This window comes from Orycteropus afer, unplaced genomic scaffold (assembly GCF_000298275.1).
Source record: "Orycteropus afer afer isolate SDZICR_OR568_19922 unplaced genomic scaffold, OryAfe1.0 scaffold00010, whole genome shotgun sequence".
In the NCBI taxonomy this organism is placed as follows: Eukaryota; Metazoa; Chordata; class Mammalia; order Tubulidentata; family Orycteropodidae; genus Orycteropus; species Orycteropus afer.
Genome location: NW_006921597.1, coordinates 1,439,574 through 1,459,013, shown reverse-complemented (window position 1 = coordinate 1,459,013; position 19,440 = coordinate 1,439,574). Strand labels below are relative to the sequence as shown.

Sequence of the window (19,440 nt, the reverse complement as noted above, 5' to 3'; positions counted from 1 at the left end):
GTTGCATGCACTCAGAACTTTCTTAAATTTCTTTCAATGTGTCAGGTAAAATAGCTGAGACTATTGCAAGTTTCCAAATAAAGAAATAGACATGTAACCCTTGACAGTCATCATACTCCGTGCCAAAACCTGTATTATAACTGATCCTCCCAATTTCAGTCCAGGTCTTGAGTCTCTCAAGTCTGTATAAGCTATAATACCTGATCTGCTTTAACTTTTTGATTTTCTTTAGCTACTAATTCTCATCTGATAGCTTCCTTCTACAGTCCTATAACCCGATCAGTAAGATACCAGAGTCCCTGGGTGTAGCAGATGGTTAATGTGCTTGGCTGCTAACCTGAAGGTTGGCGACTTGAGTCCACCCGGGGGCATCTTGGAAGAAAGACTTAGCAATATACTTCTGAAAAATGAGCCATTGAGAACCCTGTGGAATACAGTTCTCTACTCTGATACATACATGTGGGGTTGCCATGACTCAGAGTTGAAGTGAAGGCAACGTGGTTTTTTTTTTTTTTTTTGGGGAGAAAGTGGGGTTTTTTTTTTTTTTAAAGATGTCAGAAGGGAGGGGGTGAGATGACAGTAGTTACAAGAAAACCATATTGGGAGAGAGCAGTGACTTAAAATGTATTTGGCCTTCCCTGAACTAGTCTGAGCCACTCTAAATAAAGGGCTTTCTAATTTGTTCTCTAGCTAGGTTTGGGAATACTTTCTTGACCTTTATGCTTCAAATTAGCCTTGCAAATTTGCTCAAAAAATATCTTAGCCTTCAAAGATGTTGTTTTACCTTCAGAATTATGGATCATTCCCATGCTTACCCATGCCTGCCGTCCCTGTCATTAAGCAGTGAGAACACAAGACACATACTTGGCATAATTTAATAGAAAGATCATGGAAATCAGAGGTAGAACTGATTGTATTTGGTGTTAGCTCAGTGTTTGATTTCAGAAGTACCTCCCTTAATGTCCTCCTCCCCCACCCTGAAGCCCTGAGAATATAAATATGAATTTGTCTCATAGTTTGAAATTAGGGTAGATTTGTTACATTTCACTGCTATTGTTTTGTCATCAGGGGTGAACACCAGATCATTGCTATGGATTTGCAGTGCCCAGTGGTTTCAAAGAACTGTTTTGAAAAAAGAAAAATCCAAGTTTTTGAGGGCTTTCTATTCAGAAGTAGAGAAATGTAAGAAAGACTATATGGCTAGTGGTAAAAATGTTTTTTTCCTCATCTGCTTACAAACGCCTGGTACATGATGCCTGGAGTGGAAGGCTTGTATGCTTGACAGAACGTCTTAGTCACTCTGCAGCTGCTTTAGCACCAGAGCCTTTTGGCCAGAATGCGAACATTGCCCTTTCCTTTAACCCTAATCGAAGCTGAGCAGTGATCTAGCTTCTGCATCATTGAGTTGGCTAGTGCTTTAACCTTGATCCTGTTTTAAAGGTGTTTTATGTCTCTGTGTTTTTGCTCCCAACGTTTTTGGGTGGCCTTTTCCCATAGTGTGCCCTGGAGATGCGAGATTTTCCTTTGGCAGTAGGAGGCACATACCCAGAGAATGCTGGAGCTGCAAGGGGAAAGGACCCATTCCCACAGCAGAGAAAAGCAAAGAGGAAAAAGGCAAACAGGCGGCCAGCACTAAGGGACGCACCCAGCAAGCAGTGGGCCACTGCCACTGCCCTCAGCAGCTTTCTCTGCTGTAGCCCGAGAGGAACTCGGTGAGCCTGTCCCCGTTTGTGACTGCAAGCTCAGGATTTCAATCAATGCATTCCAGTAACCCTAAAGTGAGGAACTCTCCGTCAGGAAACACACAGAGGTAAGGGCTAGGGCCCTCACCAGCCATTCCATTGGGGATGTCATAGGTGGACCATGAACACTCGTTACTAATATAGGGAGAAGAGGAGAAAATAGTTAATAGGTTAGTAAACAGGCTAATGATAAAAGCAAAGTATATGGTAGTTTTGGGAGTCTGGTGGCATAGTGCCTAAGGCATTTGATTGCTAACCAGAAGGTTGGCAGTTCAACCCCACCAGCCACTCCTTGGAAGGAAGATTGGGCAATCTACTTCTGTAGTGATACCACCTCAGAAACCCAAGGAGGGGTTGCTATGAGTTGGACTGACTCAACAGCAGTGAGTTTGGTTTTGGTTTGTGGCAGTTTTGCTTTGTTATTCTTTTGTCCATCACTCCATGACCTCTTGACAACCTCTCTCCTTGCCAAAGCACAAACTAAGGGACCTTAAAAACCCACAGTAGAGTTGGCTAAACTTGACAAATAAAGAAACTAAGGCCTAAAATGGGAGCTCTGGTAGCGTAGTGCCTAAGGCACTTGACTGCTAACCAGAAGGCTGGTGGTTCAAACCCATCAGCCACTCCTCAGAAGGAAGATGGGGCAATCTACTTCCGTAGTGATACTGCCTCAGAAACCCAAGGAGGGGTCGCTATGAGTTGGGTCCAACTCAACAGCACATAACAACTACAAGGCCTAGAATAGTGAGGAGGCCTGAGGTCGTAGGACTGAAACACTGGCCCTGGGACTTCTGCTGTGAAGCTTTTTCCTCTGTCCCACTGACCTTAAAGAATTTCTTGCCTCATCCCCTGGGGCCATGGTTGGTTAATCTTCATCTGCAGTGTAATACTGCTTGTAGCAAGGGATCAGTTTGCTGGAGGATTCCCCTTACCTGTCACCCACGGTTTTCCTCACGCTCTTTTGGACCTGTTTGTGTTTTCCAGCAGGGACTCTGGGCTCTCATTACAGCTGTTCCTTGTCATCAGCCTGGGGGTGGGCAGTATTTTGATCTTAACGATGCCTGTTTGTTTACTCTGAGCTAGTCTTAGTGTGAGAGTCACTTCTCTCTGTACATAGAAACCGTTGTCCTTTATTGACAGAAGCCCTAGAGCTGGGTCCTCATGTGACTCTAGGGTTCCTGAGACCTGGCAGGCCACTCTGCTTAATCTTCCTTGCTGTTGAAAGTGTTGAGATGGGAGCAGGGGTAGAGGGAGCTAGCAAGTGGCTGAGGTGAAACGTGGGGAGGTGACTTATTTCTCAAGGTCTCCTTGACCCACAACAGAAACTGCTGCTCTCCAATTTATGCTGACTAGCTGCACCTGGCATCTGATCTCCCTTTGTTATCTGTTTCTTTTAGTAGCCCTAAGTCAAAGCAGGAGGTGATGGTCCGTCCCCCTACAGTGATGTCCCCATCTGGAAACCCCCAGCTGGATTCCAAATTCTCCAATCAGGGTAAACAGGGGGGCTCAACCAGCCAATCCCAGCCATCTCCCTGTGACTCCAAGAGTGGGGGCCATACCCCTAAAGCACTCCCTGGCCCAGGTGGGAGCATGGGGCTGAAGAATGGGGCTGGAAATGGTGCCAAGGGCAAGGGGAAAAGGGAGCGAAGTATTTCCGCCGACTCCTTTGATCAGAGAGATCCTGGGACTCCAAACGATGACTCTGACATTAAAGGTATGTCTATAAGATCTTTGAGACTCAGAGGGAAGTAGGTATCCTGAGGGAAGGCCTCTGACTTTTGGTGGATGCTGGAGAGCCTAGTATCAGCCAAGTGGGGAGAGTAGGTATCAGATTCAGGAGCTCTCACGGTTGATAATAGGACTATTCTTATTTTTCACCAACTGAGCAATAGTTCAGAAGAACCCTGTTGAGGAGTTCCCACTTCTAAGGAAGCAGTTGAGTTAAGGGTTATGGGGGGATGTTTTGTGCCATAATCACTTTTTCATGGATGTGTCTGCCCTCCACACTGTTTGTGCTTCATGTCAAGCCAGTATCTCCAGTCTGTATGCGAATGGCCCACACTGGAACATTTTTGCTGGCATCCCCTCCTCTGCCCCATCAGAATAATCCTCTCAGATTCTAGTTTTGTGCTTTCTGGTTGCCGCTTTGCCAAACTTGTAGACAACAAGAAGAAGCCTTAATGGCCCTGGCACTGGTCCAGGTTTGTCACAGCCGATTTCACAGTGGCAGAAATGAGTGGCTTCATGTGGTAAAGACCTGGCAGGCACCAAGATGGAGTGAGCCAGGAAGAGTGTGGCACCAACGGCTGTGGTGTTAGGCTTCTTCCTCCTAGTATAAGACCAAAAATCTTAACTGTAGGCCAGAACATGAAGTTAGTATTTAAAGAATGGAAGTGTGGCTCCCCAACCCAAATGGGAAATGAAAACCTGAGTGATTACTTCCGCCTTCTCTCCATCCTTACTCATGTGTTTGTGGGAGGCCTTTTATGAGCACCCACGCTATGCTAGGCACTCTTGAAGGATTTGAGTGTACCTAGAAGACAAATCATTAAACAAACAACTACAATAAAATTTTATAAATGCTGAAATAAGGGAAGTTAAGGGGCTATGGGATCAATCCACAGGGGCATCCAGTCTAGTCCAAGGTGTCCTAGAAAGGTTTCCAGGAGGGAGGGACTTTGACCCTAGTATTTGAAGGATTCATGATAAAGAAGGGAGAAGGTGGAGGAAGAGTGCTTTATAATTAGTCATTTAGGAGAATAGTATTTGAATTTTTATGAGTAGAAGAGAAGGGTTTTCTCTTAAGGCACTTCCTCCTTGAAATTCTCAGAGTGAGTTTATGTTGTGATGCTGTAAATGCTGGCAGAAGAAAGGGAATTTTACTATTTCCTCTATGATATGAGTCTTTTCATTCTTTCAGAATGTAATTCTGCTGACCACATAAAGTCCCAGGATTCCCAGCACACACCACACTCAATGACCCCGTCAAATGCGACAGCCCCCAGGTCTTCCACTCCCTCTCATGGCCAGACTACTGCCCCAGAGCCCACACCTACTCAGAAGACTCCAGCCAAAGTGGTGTATGTGTTTTCTACTGAGATGGCCAATAAGTAAGTTGATGGCCGTGTCTTGCTGTTGAGTGTGGCTTGGGTGTTGAGAAATCCAAGTTCTTATTTCCTTTGCAGATTGATCCCTTTTTTTACCTACTTGTATTATTATCAACTACAGTTAATAGTACAGAAAGAAGTAAAATAAAATATAAAAACCTCCCCAACCCCACTCCCCAGAGGCAACATCTGATAAGACTTCCTTGGCTTGTTTTACAGAAATGTTTTGTGCTTATACATGTATACATGTGTACCTTTTTAAAAGACATTACAGGCATACCTCAGAGATTTTATGGGGTCAGTTCCAGACCACCTCAAAAAATGCAAATACCACAATAAAGTGAATCACATGAAATTTTTGGTTTCCCAGTGCTTATAAAGGTTATGTTTACACTATACTGTAGTCTATTAAAGGAGCTCTGGTGGCATAGTACCAAAGCCATTTGACTGCTAACCAGAAGGTTGGTAGTTCAAACCCACCAACCACTTCACAGAAGGAAGACCAGGCAATCTATTTCTGTAAAGATTTACCATCTCAGAAACCCAGTGGGGGTCACTGTGAATTGGAATTGACTTGATGACAATGAGCATGAGCTTGTTTTTTGTTTTTTTGGTAGTCAATATATTAAGTCTATCGGGAGCTCTGGTAGCATAGTGGCTAAGGCACTTGACTGCTAACCAGAAGGCTGGCGGTTCAAACCCACCAGCCACTCCTCGGAAGGAAGATGGGGCAATCTACTTCCATAGTGATACTGCCTTGGAAACCCAAGGAAGGGTCGCTCTGAGTCGGGTTCGACTCGACAGCACAGAACAACTACATTAAGTCTATCAGTGCCATTTTCCAACACCATGCACTCCATGTCTGTGTTACATGCTGGTAATTCTCATAGTATTTCAAACTTTAAAAAAAAAAAAAAAATGCTATTCCACACTTAATACTTTTTGAGTATTAAGTGTGGAATAGCATTATTTTTTTAAAAAGTTTGAAATACTGTGAGAATTAGCAGCATGTAACACAGACATAAAGTAAGTATATGATTTTGGAAAGTGGCACTGGTAGACTTGCTCAGGGTTGCCACAGACTTCAATTTGTAAAACACATTATCTGCAAAGTACAGTAAAACGAGGTGTGCCTGTCCATATTTTTCTGCAACTTACTAATTCTTTTTTAGATGGCATAAGTAATACATGTCCATTTTAGAATAATTAATCAAAAAACCAAACTCACTGCCATCTAGTTGGATCTGACTCATAGCGACCCCTCCTTGGGTTTCCAAGGTGGTATATCTACGGAAGTAGATTGCTTAACCTTCCTTCTGAGGAGTGGCTGGTGGATTTGAATGCCCAGCCTTCTGGTTAGCAGTCAGATGTCTTAGGCCTGTGCCATAAAAATATCATTAAAAAAAAAAACCCTGAAATTCTGACAACAGAGATAACACTTTGACCATTTTGGTATGTGTTTCTAGTGGATTGATGGGTCAGTTAATTTGTTTTTAACCAAGAAAATGTGATTATACCCTACATATGGTTTTCTAGCATTTTTGTTTTTTTGTTTAAGATTTTTTAGTTAAGATTCAAAGTGAATCTTCGAATTACTACTAGGTGTTGTGAGACTACCTGTTCCCCCTCCTCACATTGGGATTTTGAACCAGGGTTCTCTGTAAAACAGCTTCCATAGGGGATTGTTCTGAGGGAGAAAATTGTGACGTTTTGTTTGTTTGTTTTTTTAATGCCTGTGTTGGGATTAGGAGCTCTGGTGGCGTAGTGGCTAAGGCATTTGACTGCTAACTAGAAGGCTGCACTCCTCGGAATGAAAGTGGGCAATCTACTTCCATAGTGATACTGCCTCGGAAACCCAAGGAGGGGTCACTATGAGTCGGATATTCTTAATAACTGTCTTTTAATTTCAGAATTTGAGAGTAAGTGATAAAGTTATATATTAATGATGAAAACTTGTTTCTCTTGATTTCTTCTCATTCAGAATTTCTGATGGTTCTTTAATATTTCTTCTTCCTCCCCTTACAAATTCAATCTGGGATTAAATTGCTTTGGGATTATGATTTGTGCAATAAAAATAAGTCCTAATATCTTCTGTCTATCTCTTCTATCTTTGCAGAGCTGCAGAAGCTGTATTGAAAGGCCAGGTTGAAACTATTGTCTCTTTCCACATCCAGAACATCTCTAACAGCAAGACAGACAGAAGCACAGCCCCTCTGGTATGTGTTTTTGGTAATAGAATAATGGTTCAATAGTTCTGCAGTGACTGTAAAGGTGACAGGTGGTAAATTTCATCAATAGGAAGGTAGTCTTAATGGTATGAGCTACATTCTGGGCCTTTAACCTAATTATGGTATTGAGTGATCTTAGGAAAATCACACTGTACTAACCTTTTCTACCAGAATGCTGGTATATTGATGAATTAATAGGGTGAAAAGGGTACAGAATAAAAGAGGAGTTGTACAGGGGCAAAGTTAAGAAAACTTCTTATCCGTAACCAAAGACCTTGAGGGAATGAATCTCAGGGCCTAGGGACTCAGAACCATAGTCTTGGGGGACACCAAGGTCAGTTGGCATAACAAAGACAGTGTCCTGCATCCTACTTTGGTGAGTTGTGACTGGAGTCTTAAAAAATTGTGAAAGTGGTCATCTAAGGTGCAACTATTGGTTTCTTCCCATCCGGAGCAAAGAAGAGTGAAGAAAATAAAAGACGCATGGAAACAATTAGTCCATAGGACTAATGGACTATGTGAATACCAGGCTTCATGACCATGAGACCAAAAGAACTAGATGGTGCCCAGCTACCACTGCTGATTGCCCTGAAAAGGATCACCATAGAAAGGTCCTGGGTAGAGTGGGAGAAAAATGTGGAACAAAAAATAATAAAGATCAGCCTTTCTGGTCTGACAGAGACTGGTGAAACCTCTGACACTATGGCCTTTAGACACCCTTCAAGCCTGGAACTGAAATCACTCCTGTGGCTCAGCTTTCAGCCAAACAATAGATAGGCCTGTCAGGTGAACACTGACACCAGAGAGGTATGCACTCCTTACAGCAACTATGTGAGAGCAAAAGGGCAGCATCTGCCCGGGGATAAAGCTCAGAAGGCAGGAAGAGATAAGAGAGAAGGACAAATAGAAACAGTGAACATAGGGAAGAAGTGGAAAGAATGCTATTATGTTACGGGGGTTGCAGTTAATGTTGCAAAACAGAATGCGTTTGAATTGCTGAATGGAAAACCAATTTATTCTGTATACTTTCACTCAAATAACGATAAAAAGTTATATTTTAAAAAAAGAATTATACAGATACCATAGGATTTCTTGCATGTAACCACCTCTGGGAAGACCCTGTGTACAGAGCAGACTTTTAAAAAACACTGTTCGATTATTTGAAGAACAGATGAAAAAGCAAATTAAAACTACAGTCCTGTGATACGTGATAATAAATAGAGTCATGACTTTCAAAATGATTCTTATCTATTTCACAGTGAGAGGACCATTGAATGCTTTCAATTGCTTGATATTCCCCAAATTATTAAGTGTATTAGTGTGTTTACTGTCTGGAACTTAAATACTGACTGTAGATTACATTAGAAAGAACATACAACAGTGATTTTAATATATGTAGTGTACAAAACTGAATCAAAAGATATTTCTTGAGTGTCTGGCATTGTCCAGGCATGCACTGAATTCCGTGGGGGAAGTGAAGAAATTCAAGATATACTCCCTGCTTTCATAGAGCTTAAAATCTAGTATGGGGGATGAGTCTTAAACACAGGAAAAGTTGAGTGACTGCATGACTGTAAATGACTAAAGTAATGATTCAAGATAAAAATAAATGACATCTGTTACGTGTATCAAAAAAGTCTCCGTTTCTGTTGACACAGTGGAGCTTGGGCTTTTCTAGACATAGGGATTTCATATTCCTCCTGCCTCTCCACTGCTCAGGGCTGTTATTAGTTCCATTGAGTCAGCTCGGAGCCCTGGCAGTCCCCGTGTACAACAGAACAGAGTGTTGCCTAGTTCTGCGCCATCGTCATGATCATTGGGATGTTCCAGTCCATTGTGTCAGCGGCTGTGTCTTTTGAGTGCCTTCCAACTTAGAGGGCTCATCTTCTAGCACTGTGCCAGATAACATTCTATTGTAATTCATAGGATTTTCACTGGCTAATTTTTGGAAGTAGATCTCCGTGCCTTTCTTCCTAGTCTGTCTTAATCTGGAAGCTCCACAGAAGCTTGTCCACCATGGCCAATCCTTGTGGTACCTGAAATACTAGTGGCCTAACTTCAGCATCATATCAACATGTATGCCACAGCACGACAGACTGACAAGTGGTGAACTCTAGAAGATGAATATAAATATTTGTATTTAAAATGTATATTGTGCTAGAATGCACAGTATGCATGCAACTTGATCCAACCTTTTACTGGCTTAATGATGGTTCTGAACACAGTTATCACCACCACCTTCTCTGCCTCTAAATCAAAATCAGAAAAGGATTTAAGGAAGGACTTGGGACTCATCAAATAACCATGGCTCCAAATCTAAAAAAAAAAAGGGAGATACTACTTTTCCTTCTGTCCTGGTTACCTTATATAAAATCAGTGCCTACCCCTCAAACTAACAAACAAACCCCAGCCATCAAAAGCAAACTTAAAATGGCCGTGGAAGGAAAATTAAGGTGACCTCCAAACTCCGGTTAACTAAGGAGTCACAGGCATGGAGTACACTTGTGACCATCCAGGGTCCTAAGGATTCAGCAGTCTTTCCTGTGCAAATCCGTATCTATAGACATATGTATAGATACCTTCAAGTGAAACATTTATATACAGAGTCACAGGAGGTAGATGCTCAAAGACGTATCTCTGTATGTACAACACAAACTGTTCATGTGCAGAGACACATAATGGTTCATATACAGATATGTACATAGATAAATATTCCTGGGAATATCTAAGAGGAGGTAAGTAGAGTCCTTAAAACCCAAAAAACAAATGCATTGTCACCGAATCAGTTCCAACCAATGACAACCCCATATGTGTCAGAGTAGAATGGTGTTCCATAAGATTTTTAAGGCTGTGACCTTTCAGAAGCACATCACCAGGCCTTTCTTCTGAGGAGCCTTTGGGTAGGTTTGAAGCATTAATATTTAGGTTAAAGTAGTTGAGCACCCAAGGGACTCCTTCTAGGAGCCTTCCAAACCAAACCAAACTCACTGTCATTGAGTCAATTCTAACTCATAGCATCCTCCATCAGGTTCCACAGGCTGTAAATCTTTGCAGAAGCAGACTGCCCCATCTTTCTTTTGTGGAGCAGCTGGTGGGGTCAAACTACCAACCTTTTGCCTTAACCATTACACCACCAAGGTCTAGGAGCCTTAGGGGTTTAGAAATACAGACTGGATAAAATGAACAAGTAGGAGCAAATGAACATCAGAAAGGGATCACAAGGATAACTGGAGGCTGGTGAGAGATCTCTGGCAATTTGTAGATTTGACTCTTCTTTTTTAATAAATTTTTATTTTGTTTTTGGAGAAAATTTACACAGCAAAATAGGACCCCATTTGACAATTTCTGCACAAGTTGTTTAGTGACATTAGTTACATTTTTCACAGTGTCAACATTCTTATTAATTGCTTTTTGGTTGTTCTGTTTCTAGTACTCTAGGTCCTCAGTCCGTCCGTCCGTCCCCCCCGCCCCCCGCTCTTCTCTTTGCCATAGAGTAATTGTTGACCTTTTGGTCTCATACAGTTGATTTTTTAACATAGCCCTGTACTCACAGGTAATATCCTTTATTTTGTGTCCCAGTCTTCCTCTTTGTCACCTTCTTAAGTCTCAGCAGAGCTAAAGTTTAGACCCAGATCATATACATCACCCTTCCAAACCCTGACAGTGCTCATGTCACTTGTAGGTGAGTGTGTCTTACCCGGGATCTACTTTAGTGTTGGTACTTAATAAGTAATAATAAGGCAGTCGTCCAACCTGTAAAAAGGGCAGTCTGCTGTCCATTGGAAAGAACAGATCAAGGGACACCATGAACTAGATAGCCTCAGATTTCTTCACAGATGCTTCCTGCCTAGAGATGATCTTACTACAGTTAATGTACAAATTCTTATCAAATATGGAATCAGTGATCACAAACTGAAAACAGAAACCAGAGATATCAGGGCCCCTGGAAACTCAAGGAGAGGAGTACTAAGTAGTCACTGTGCCAGAGGAGATGTTGAAATGGAGTGGCCTTATGCACTGCCTCTGGCTTTTAGAATACAGTGCTGTAAGTGACATGTACTTTTTCTTTCAGTTGGAAATATCAGACCATTTGATTGACAATGAAAAGTTGACATACCCAGTTGTAACTTTTCAGGGAAAAGAAAAAGGTGTTAGCAACAGCCTCCCACATACCAAGAAACTAATCTCTCCCTGAATCAGAAACACATAGTAGATCTGTGATATCAAACCTGTTCCTGGAAATAGATACTCAGATGTATTCACTTTGGCAGAGTGGGTCTCCCCTGGCATGCTTGTGAAGTTATTGAAACCTAATATTCAGCAAGGGAAAGAGGATGCCATTTGACAGAAAAGCAAAAGGTTCCCATGTCCACAGTGGGGTTGTACGTAAGCAATGTCTACAGCAAATGTCAGTGCAGATTTATGTGACTGGGACAAGTCCTTTATAACATATCTTGCTCTTTTAATTGCCCTTCTGTTCAATTTACTAATGGTTTTTAAAATCTTGTTTATCTCCAGAACACACAGATATCTGCCCTTCGGAATGATCCAAAACCTCTCCCACAACAGCCCCCAGCTCCAGTCAACCAGGACCAGAATTCTTCCCAGAATACCAGACTGCAGCCAACTCCACCTGTTCCAGCACCAGCACCCAAGCCTGCTGCACCCCCACGTCCCCTGGACCAGGATAGTCCTGGGGTAGAAAACAAACTGATTCCTTCTGTAGGCAGCCCTGCCAGCTCCACTCCACTGCCCCCAGATGGTACCGGGCCAAACTCAACGCCCAACAATCGAGCAGTGACCCCTGTCTCCCAGGGGAGCAATAGCTCTTCAGCAGATCCCAAAGCTCCCCCACCTCCACCAGTGTCCAGTGGCGAGCCCCCCACACTGGGAGAGAATCCCGACGGACTATCTCAGGAGCAGCTGGAGCACCGGGAGCGCTCCTTACAAACTCTCAGAGATATCCAGCGTATGCTTTTCCCTGATGAGAAAGAATTCACAGGAGGACAAAGTGGGGGTCCCCAGCAGAACACTGGGGTTTTAGATGGACCTCAGAAGAAGCCAGAAGGGCCGATACAGGCTATGATGGCTCAATCCCAAAGCCTAGGTAAGGGACCTGGGCCCCGGACAGATGTGGGAGCTCCATTTGGCCCTCAAGGACATAGAGATGTGCCCTTTTCTCCAGATGAAATGGTTCCACCTTCCATGAACTCCCAGTCTGGGCCCATAGGACCCGACCACCTGGACCATATGACTCCTGAGCAGATAGCTTGGCTAAAACTGCAGCAGGAGTTTTATGAAGAGAAGCGGAGGAAGCAGGAACAAGTGGTCGTACAGCAGTGCTCCCTCCAGGATATGATGGTCCATCAGCATGGACCTCGGGGAGTGGTCCGAGGGCCTCCCCCTCCGTACCAGATGACACCTAGTGAAGGCTGGGGGCCTGGCGGTGCAGAGCCGTTTTCTGATGGTATCAATATGCCACATTCTCTGCCCCCGAGGGGCATGGCCCCCCACCCCAACATGCCAGGAAGCCAGATGCGCCTCCCTGGATTTGCAGGAATGATAAGCTCTGAAATGGAGGGGCCAAATGTCCCCAACCCAGCATCTAGACCAGGTCTTTCAGGAGTCAGTTGGCCAGACGACGTGCCAAAAATCCCAGATGGTCGAAACTTTCCTCCTGGCCAGGGCGTCTTCAGTGGTCCTGGCCGAGGGGAACGCTTCCCAAACCCCCAAGGATTGTCTGAAGAGATGTTTCAACAGCAGCTGGCAGAGAAACAGCTGGGTCTTCCCCCTGGGATGAGCATGGAAGGCATTAGGCCCAGCATGGAGATGAATAGGATGATCCCAGGTTCTCAGCGACATATAGAGCCTGGAAATAATCCAATTTTTCCTCGAATACCAGTTGAGGGCCCTCTGAGTCCTTCCAGGGGTGACTTTCCAAAAGGAATGCCCCCGCAGATGGGTCCTGGTCGGGAACTTGAGTTTGGGCTGGTTCCTAGTGGCATGAAGGGAGATGTCAGTCTAAACGTCAACATGGGATCCAACTCTCAGATGATACCTCAGAAGATGAGAGAAGCTGGGGCAGGTGCTGAGGAGATGATGAAGTTACGCCCAGGTGGCTCAGAGATGCTGCCTGCTCAACAGAAGATGGTGCCCCTGCCATTTGGGGAACACCCTCAGCAAGAGTATGGCATGGGCCCTAGGCCATTTCTTCCCATGTCTCAGGGTCCAGGCAGCAACAGTGGCTTGCGGAATCTCAGAGAATCAATTGGGCCCGACCAAAGGACTAACAGCCGGCTCAGTCATATGCCACCACTACCTCTCAACCCTTCCAGTAACCCCACTAGCCTCAATACAGCTCCTTCAGTTCAGCGCAGCCTGGGCCGGAAGCCCTTGGATATATCTGTGGCAGGCAGTCAGGTGCATTCCCCGGGCATTAACCCTCTGAAGTCTCCCACAATGCGCCAAGTCCAGTCACCAATGCTGGGCTCACCCTCGGGGAACCTCAAGTCCCCCCAGACTCCATCACAGCTGGCAGGCATGCTGGCAGGTCCAGCTGCTGCTGCTTCCATTAAGTCCCCCCCTGTCTTGGGGTCTGCTGCTGCTTCGCCTGTTCACCTCAAGTCGCCATCACTTCCTGCCCCATCACCTGGATGGACCTCCTCTCCAAAACCTCCCCTGCAGAGTCCCGGGATCCCTCCAAATCACAAAGCACCCCTCACCATGGCCTCCCCAGCCATGCTGGGAAGTGTAGAGTCAGGTCAGTATGCTCTTTCACCCTCACGTTTGCACCTTGTAGCTGAAGACAGCTAGAGCCTGATTTATTGGCTTTAAGAAGACTGGTATCCTAACTTGATTGTGCAGCCAGAAAAGGCAGCCTTTGCCAAGATGGACATATATGTGGCAAGGTGTATAGTCAGTACTTCCTTTGGTTATGCACAAGTGTCCAATCCTGGCAAAGATGCATGGCCTGTTTGTGCAGAACATGTATGTCAGATGGGTCTGTTGAAAGGAGGAGGGAAAATGGGAAATACATGTCAGTTTACAGAATAATTTACATTTGCAGAATGAACACATGTTGGTGAAATAATAAAATGTCTTAACAGTGCAGAAATGTGGCTTCTTTAAATACTAGACCCACTCACTTCAAGGGGCTGCCCTCATGACAAGAGATTCTGAATATAATTCTAAACAAAGAGGCAGGGGAGCCTGCAGAGAGGCTTGATTGTTTCTTACAAATGCCCATTGACCATTAGAAACAGTTACCAAAACCTTCTTCTTGGTAGACCACTGTTATCACAGATCAGCTGCAATTTATTAGTATTTTCTTCCTAGGAGAAGCCCTCACTAATGATGGTGGTTTTGTGAATGGGACTGGAGGTGGTCAGTGGAAGATGAGCACTGAGGTGTAAATACCAGGTCCATGCCGTCTCCACTTGCGAAAGACTAGAATCAGAATAAGAGAGTCGATTTATCCTGTGAAGCTAAAGTGTCTCTCGCTGTTGGGTAGCAGCTCACAGAAGCAGTGCAGTGGAGCAGCCCCCTCAGACCTTTGTAATTCAAACGTGGTGGTGGGAATTAACCAAGAGTGTGTGTAAGGGTGGAGTGGTTAGTACCTGGAGTCAGACTGCTAGCCCAGCTGTGTGGCTTACTAATACCTGTGTCAAATTCTGAAGAGTGATTGGCAAAGGAAAAAGAGCCACTTACTTCACATTTTCTTCAGTGAAATAGTTGTCTGTAAGCCATGCCTTTCCCAAGCCTGGACTAATATTTCGAATACACTCTGTGTTTGTCTGCACATCGGCTGCTCCTTCACCTCTGTCACACTGCTGTCTCCCTCCACACACACACACACAGCTTGACTGGAAGATTGATGATTCCTCTTCTGGGTCTAATAACACTGTCCTGTTCATCCTGTCTCATTCATGGCCTTGCTATTTCATAATCATAGGGCCCAATAGCCTTTGAGAGGAATCCAATTCCCTGCCCATTTTTGTTTTATTTTGCTTTCTTCTCCTAGGTGGCCCCCCACCTCCTGCAGCCAGCCAGTCTGCCTCTGTGAATATCCCTGGAAGTCTTCCCTCTAGTACACCCTACACCATGCCTCCAGAGCCGACCCTTTCCCAGAACCCACTCTCTATTATGATGTCTCGAATGTCCAAGTTTGCAATGCCCAGTTCTACCCCCTTATACCACGATGCTATCAAGACTGTGGCCAGCTCAGACGACGACTCCCCTCCAGCTCGTTCTCCCAACTTGCCATCAATGAATAATATGCCAGGTAAGAAATCAGGAAGATGGGCTATTGAGCTAGTGCTAGACAAGAGACAAACGCCTTACAGTATTTTCTTGGTGGCTATAGACCTAAGTAGATCTGATTCCTCTTCAGTTAGGAAAGTTCAACGAAGTGAAAAGTATCATCCACGTTAATTTCAATAGAATTAAACTGCCTTGACTAGAGCAAGGTAACATTTTTTATGCCGAATCAATCAAGTTGATTCGGAATTTGATTATAAAAAAAGTGGATTTGCTTAGAATTCTGATGCTTCTGTGTTCCTGCATGGATTTTTTTCCTCCCTCTCTTTTGTTTTTTTGGTCTACCTGGAACACTGCTGGGAGCACTTTCTTTGAACATGCTGATTGGAGTGTCTTGAGTCCTGAAGTATTTTCCTAGAAGGGCAGCCTCAAACCACAAGCAGTCACAGGCTTTCAGACAGTGGAAAATCACTGTTTTCTAGAGAGGTACTTTCTTTAGGACTAGGGAGTAATACAGATCCTCCCTTCTCTACTTATTCATTACTTCTTCACACCGATTCTGCCCCAAACCCCACAAACAGGAGATGATCTGAGATGGTAAAGTTGATCAGCAGAAACCATGACTTTTCAGCCATAGGTTTGTGGTGCCAATTTTATTCTGATTGTTAGGAATGCTACTTATCTACTAGTACTCCTAATTAATCAGATTAGGACATGCTCCATGGTGCACAAGCACCATCCATCCCTACTATACTCCATGTTAATTCAGTAAGACCACCACAAAATAGTGAAATGTCCCAAAGATTATAGTAGAAACTGTGTGTTTTCCTTTTCCATTAAAAGTTATCATTTTTTTTAACATTTCATACACGTAGAATTTTAAATGCTTTCTCTATACCCAATGCCAAACTCTCAGCTATCACGTTAATTCTGACTCATAATGACCCTGTATGGACAGGGCAGAGCTGTTGCCCTATAGTGTTTCCAAGGTTGTAAATCTTTACGGAAGCAGACTGCCTCATTTTGCTCTCATGGAGCAGCTGATGGGTTTGAACTGCTGACCTTCTGGTTAGCAGCCAAATGCTTTGACCACTACTCCACCAGAGCTCCTACTCGCTCTATAGGGTGTATAAAATGATGATATTGAATGTCATTTTTTCTGATTCTTAGAATTGGGAATTGTAGAACTGATTAATTCTCTTCTTCACAAAGGACGCTACTTAAGTCATTCAGACAAATTGTTTTTTTCTATATTAAATGTCACCAGTGAAGACTACTGTACTCATTTGTATATTAACTTGTAAATTCTCATGCAGGAGAGTTTCTCTCTATTTGTCTTCTACACACTCTTAAGTCATACAATTTATAATAATATATTGTCATGTAAACCTGTTGGTTTATGTCCTCAAATGTGTTATCTTACTGAGGGCGGTGACTGTGTTTTGTATGTTACCCCAGCATAATACCATACATATTAGATGGACAATGATATTTTGTTAATTTGATTTTTTTAAAACAGTTATTTCAAGTTGCTTTTGGTTAAGTTGATTCCTTTGATATCTTTATTTTTCTAGGAATGGGCATTAATACACAGAATCCTCGAATTTCAGGTCCAAACCCCGTGGTTCCGATGCCAACCCTTAGCCCAATGGGAATGACTCAGCCACTCTCTCACTCCAATCAAATGCCCTCTCCGAATGCCATGGGACCCAACATACCTCCTCATGGGGTCCCAATGGGGCCTGGCTTGATGTCACACAATCCTATGATGGGACATGGGTCCCAGGACCCTCCGATGGTACCTCAAGGACGGATGGGTTTCCCCCAGGGCTTCCCTCCAGTACAGTCACCTCCACAGCAGGTTCCATTCCCTCATAATGGCCCTAGTGGGGGGCAGGGCAACTTCCCAGGAGGCATGGGTTTCCCAGGCGAAGGCCCCCTTGGCCGCCCCAGCAACCTGCCCCAAAGTTCAGCAGATGCAGCACTTTGCAAGCCTGGAGGCCCAGGGGGTCCTGAGTCCTTCACTGTCCTGGGGAACAGCATGCCTTCAGTGTTTACAGACCCAGACCTGCAGGAGGTCATCCGACCTGGAGCCACCGGAATCCCTGAGTTTGATCTGTCCCGCATTATTCCATCAGAGAAGCCCAGCCAGACACTGCAATATTTCCCTCGAGGGGAAGTCCCAGGCCGAAAACAGCCCCAGGGTCCTGGACCAGGGTTTTCGCACATGCAGGGAATGATGGGCGAGCAAGGCCCCAGAATGGGACTAGCATTACCTGGCATGGGAGGCCCAGGGCCAGTGGGAACTCCGGACATCCCTCTGGGTACGGCTCCATCTATGCCAGGCCACAATCCAATGAGACCACCGGCCTTTCTCCAGCAAGGCATCATGGGACCCCACCACCGGATGATGTCACCAGCACAATCGACAATGCCCGGCCAGCCCACCCTGATGAGCAATCCAGCTGCTGCTGTGGGCATGATTCCTGGCAAGGATCGGGGCCCTGCAGGGCTCTACACGCACCCAGGGCCCGTGGGCTCTCCAGGCATGATGATGTCCATGCAGGGCATGATGGGACCCCAACAGAACATCATGATCCCCCCACAGATGAGGCCACGGGGCATGGCTGCTGATGTGGGCATGGGTGGATTTAGCCAAGGACCTGGCAACCCAGGAAACATGATGTTTTAAGCTGCTAAGACTGGATGTGCCGATCCTTGTCAAGATGAGATTCCAGGTCCTGAGAGCTGCTTTGAGGGAGTTCCAGGAGTACTATTGGTCATGCAATAGGAGAAGAGACCCGAGGGCTGCTTTGGGGGAGGGGGGACTCGAGAATGTATGAATTTACCTGAAAACAAATTATTCATTTAATCAACAGGTGTGTTTTTTTTAAGATTTATTTTTTAAAAATTATTTTTGTGGACTTGGGTATCCCATGATGGCACCTACTTTTGGGAATCTGTAGCTGTGCTTTGAGAATTGCCATCGGTCATGTGTTGCACCGTTCTCTGTATGTTTACGTCTTTCGGACTGGCTTCTCCCAGGATTTTTTTCTGTTTTCGGTTTGTGTTTTTTTTTTTTTTTTTGATCTGGGCTTTATTTTTTCGTGTACTGTACTATATTGTAAAAGGGATTTTAGCAGAGACTTTAGTCTTTGGGGCAAAAGGAGAACAGAATGCTGGGCTGTTTACTTTAGGTGGAGAATCCATCTTCAGACCTTTGGACTATTTTCTTTCAACTCCAGTGTATAGAAAAACCAAACTACGACCTCAGAGCAGAGTATTAATGAAAAGCACAAAAAAGGAACTAAGTTCAGCGAGGGGTGGGGGGGAGGGGATTTCTTTTTCTTCTTCTTTTTTTTTTTAAATAATGACTCTTAGGACATTGGTTTTTCAGTTCAAGTGCTCTTCAGCATCGTCTGTCTCTCCCAGTATACAAACCAACCTTCCCATTTTTCTCTCATTTTCTCTTTCTCCTCCTTCCCTGTCTCCTCAGTTAAGTGCATTCCCTTCCCTGTGCCCCCTCCCACTGTCACTGCTGTCCCTGCTTCCCTTTTCTCTCCCTTTGGCAGCTGCAGTACACGGTGTTATTTTGGGGAACTCTAGTGAAGCCTCCCCTTCCATGCCGAGTGTCCTCCTGGTTTCGGGAGGGAAAGGTCTGTCCTTGGGGTGCTCTATGGTCTTTTTTCTACCCCCCCCCCCTTAGTCTTTTTCTTCCCTAACATACCCTTCCCTGCCCCATTGTTTTCTGCTCTCCTTTTATTAGGAATTCCCAAGTGAATTTTATTAATGTGGGAGTGGAACAGATGCTAAAAGCTCTCCAGCATTTGGTTTTTGTTTTTTAATTTTGTGGTTCCTTCCCTTTCCTCCCCCTCCCATGCGTAAAACGTTCTGTGTAACCTCCATTAAATTTGGTACAAAACCACTTGCCAGAGCTGTGGTGTCAGAAAAATAAAATATATTGTTTCTTACAAAATGGAATTGCCTTTTATGTTGTTGTTTATTTGGATTCTTGCTTAAATATTGGGCATATTGGCTTCCATGTGACCCCAAAGCATCCAACCTTTATGTTGGACTTGATAGTACAGTGAAGATGAGAGAAGTATA

General features: G+C 44.5%; 1 protein-coding gene across 1 annotated transcript; it reads left to right on the top strand.

The window, feature by feature from the left end:
• Positions 1-1,757: 1,757 nt before the first annotated feature.
• Positions 1,758-18,025, top strand: BCL9 (BCL9 transcription coactivator). Its single transcript, XM_007948373.2, has 7 exons — positions 1,758-1,810; positions 3,140-3,456; positions 4,663-4,852; positions 6,966-7,065; positions 11,596-13,837; positions 15,098-15,358; positions 16,908-18,025. The coding sequence occupies exons 1-7, from the start codon at positions 1,758-1,760 to the stop codon at positions 18,023-18,025; spliced, it is 4,281 nt and encodes a 1,426-aa protein (XP_007946564.1).
• Positions 18,026-19,440: the final 1,415 nt, after the last annotated feature.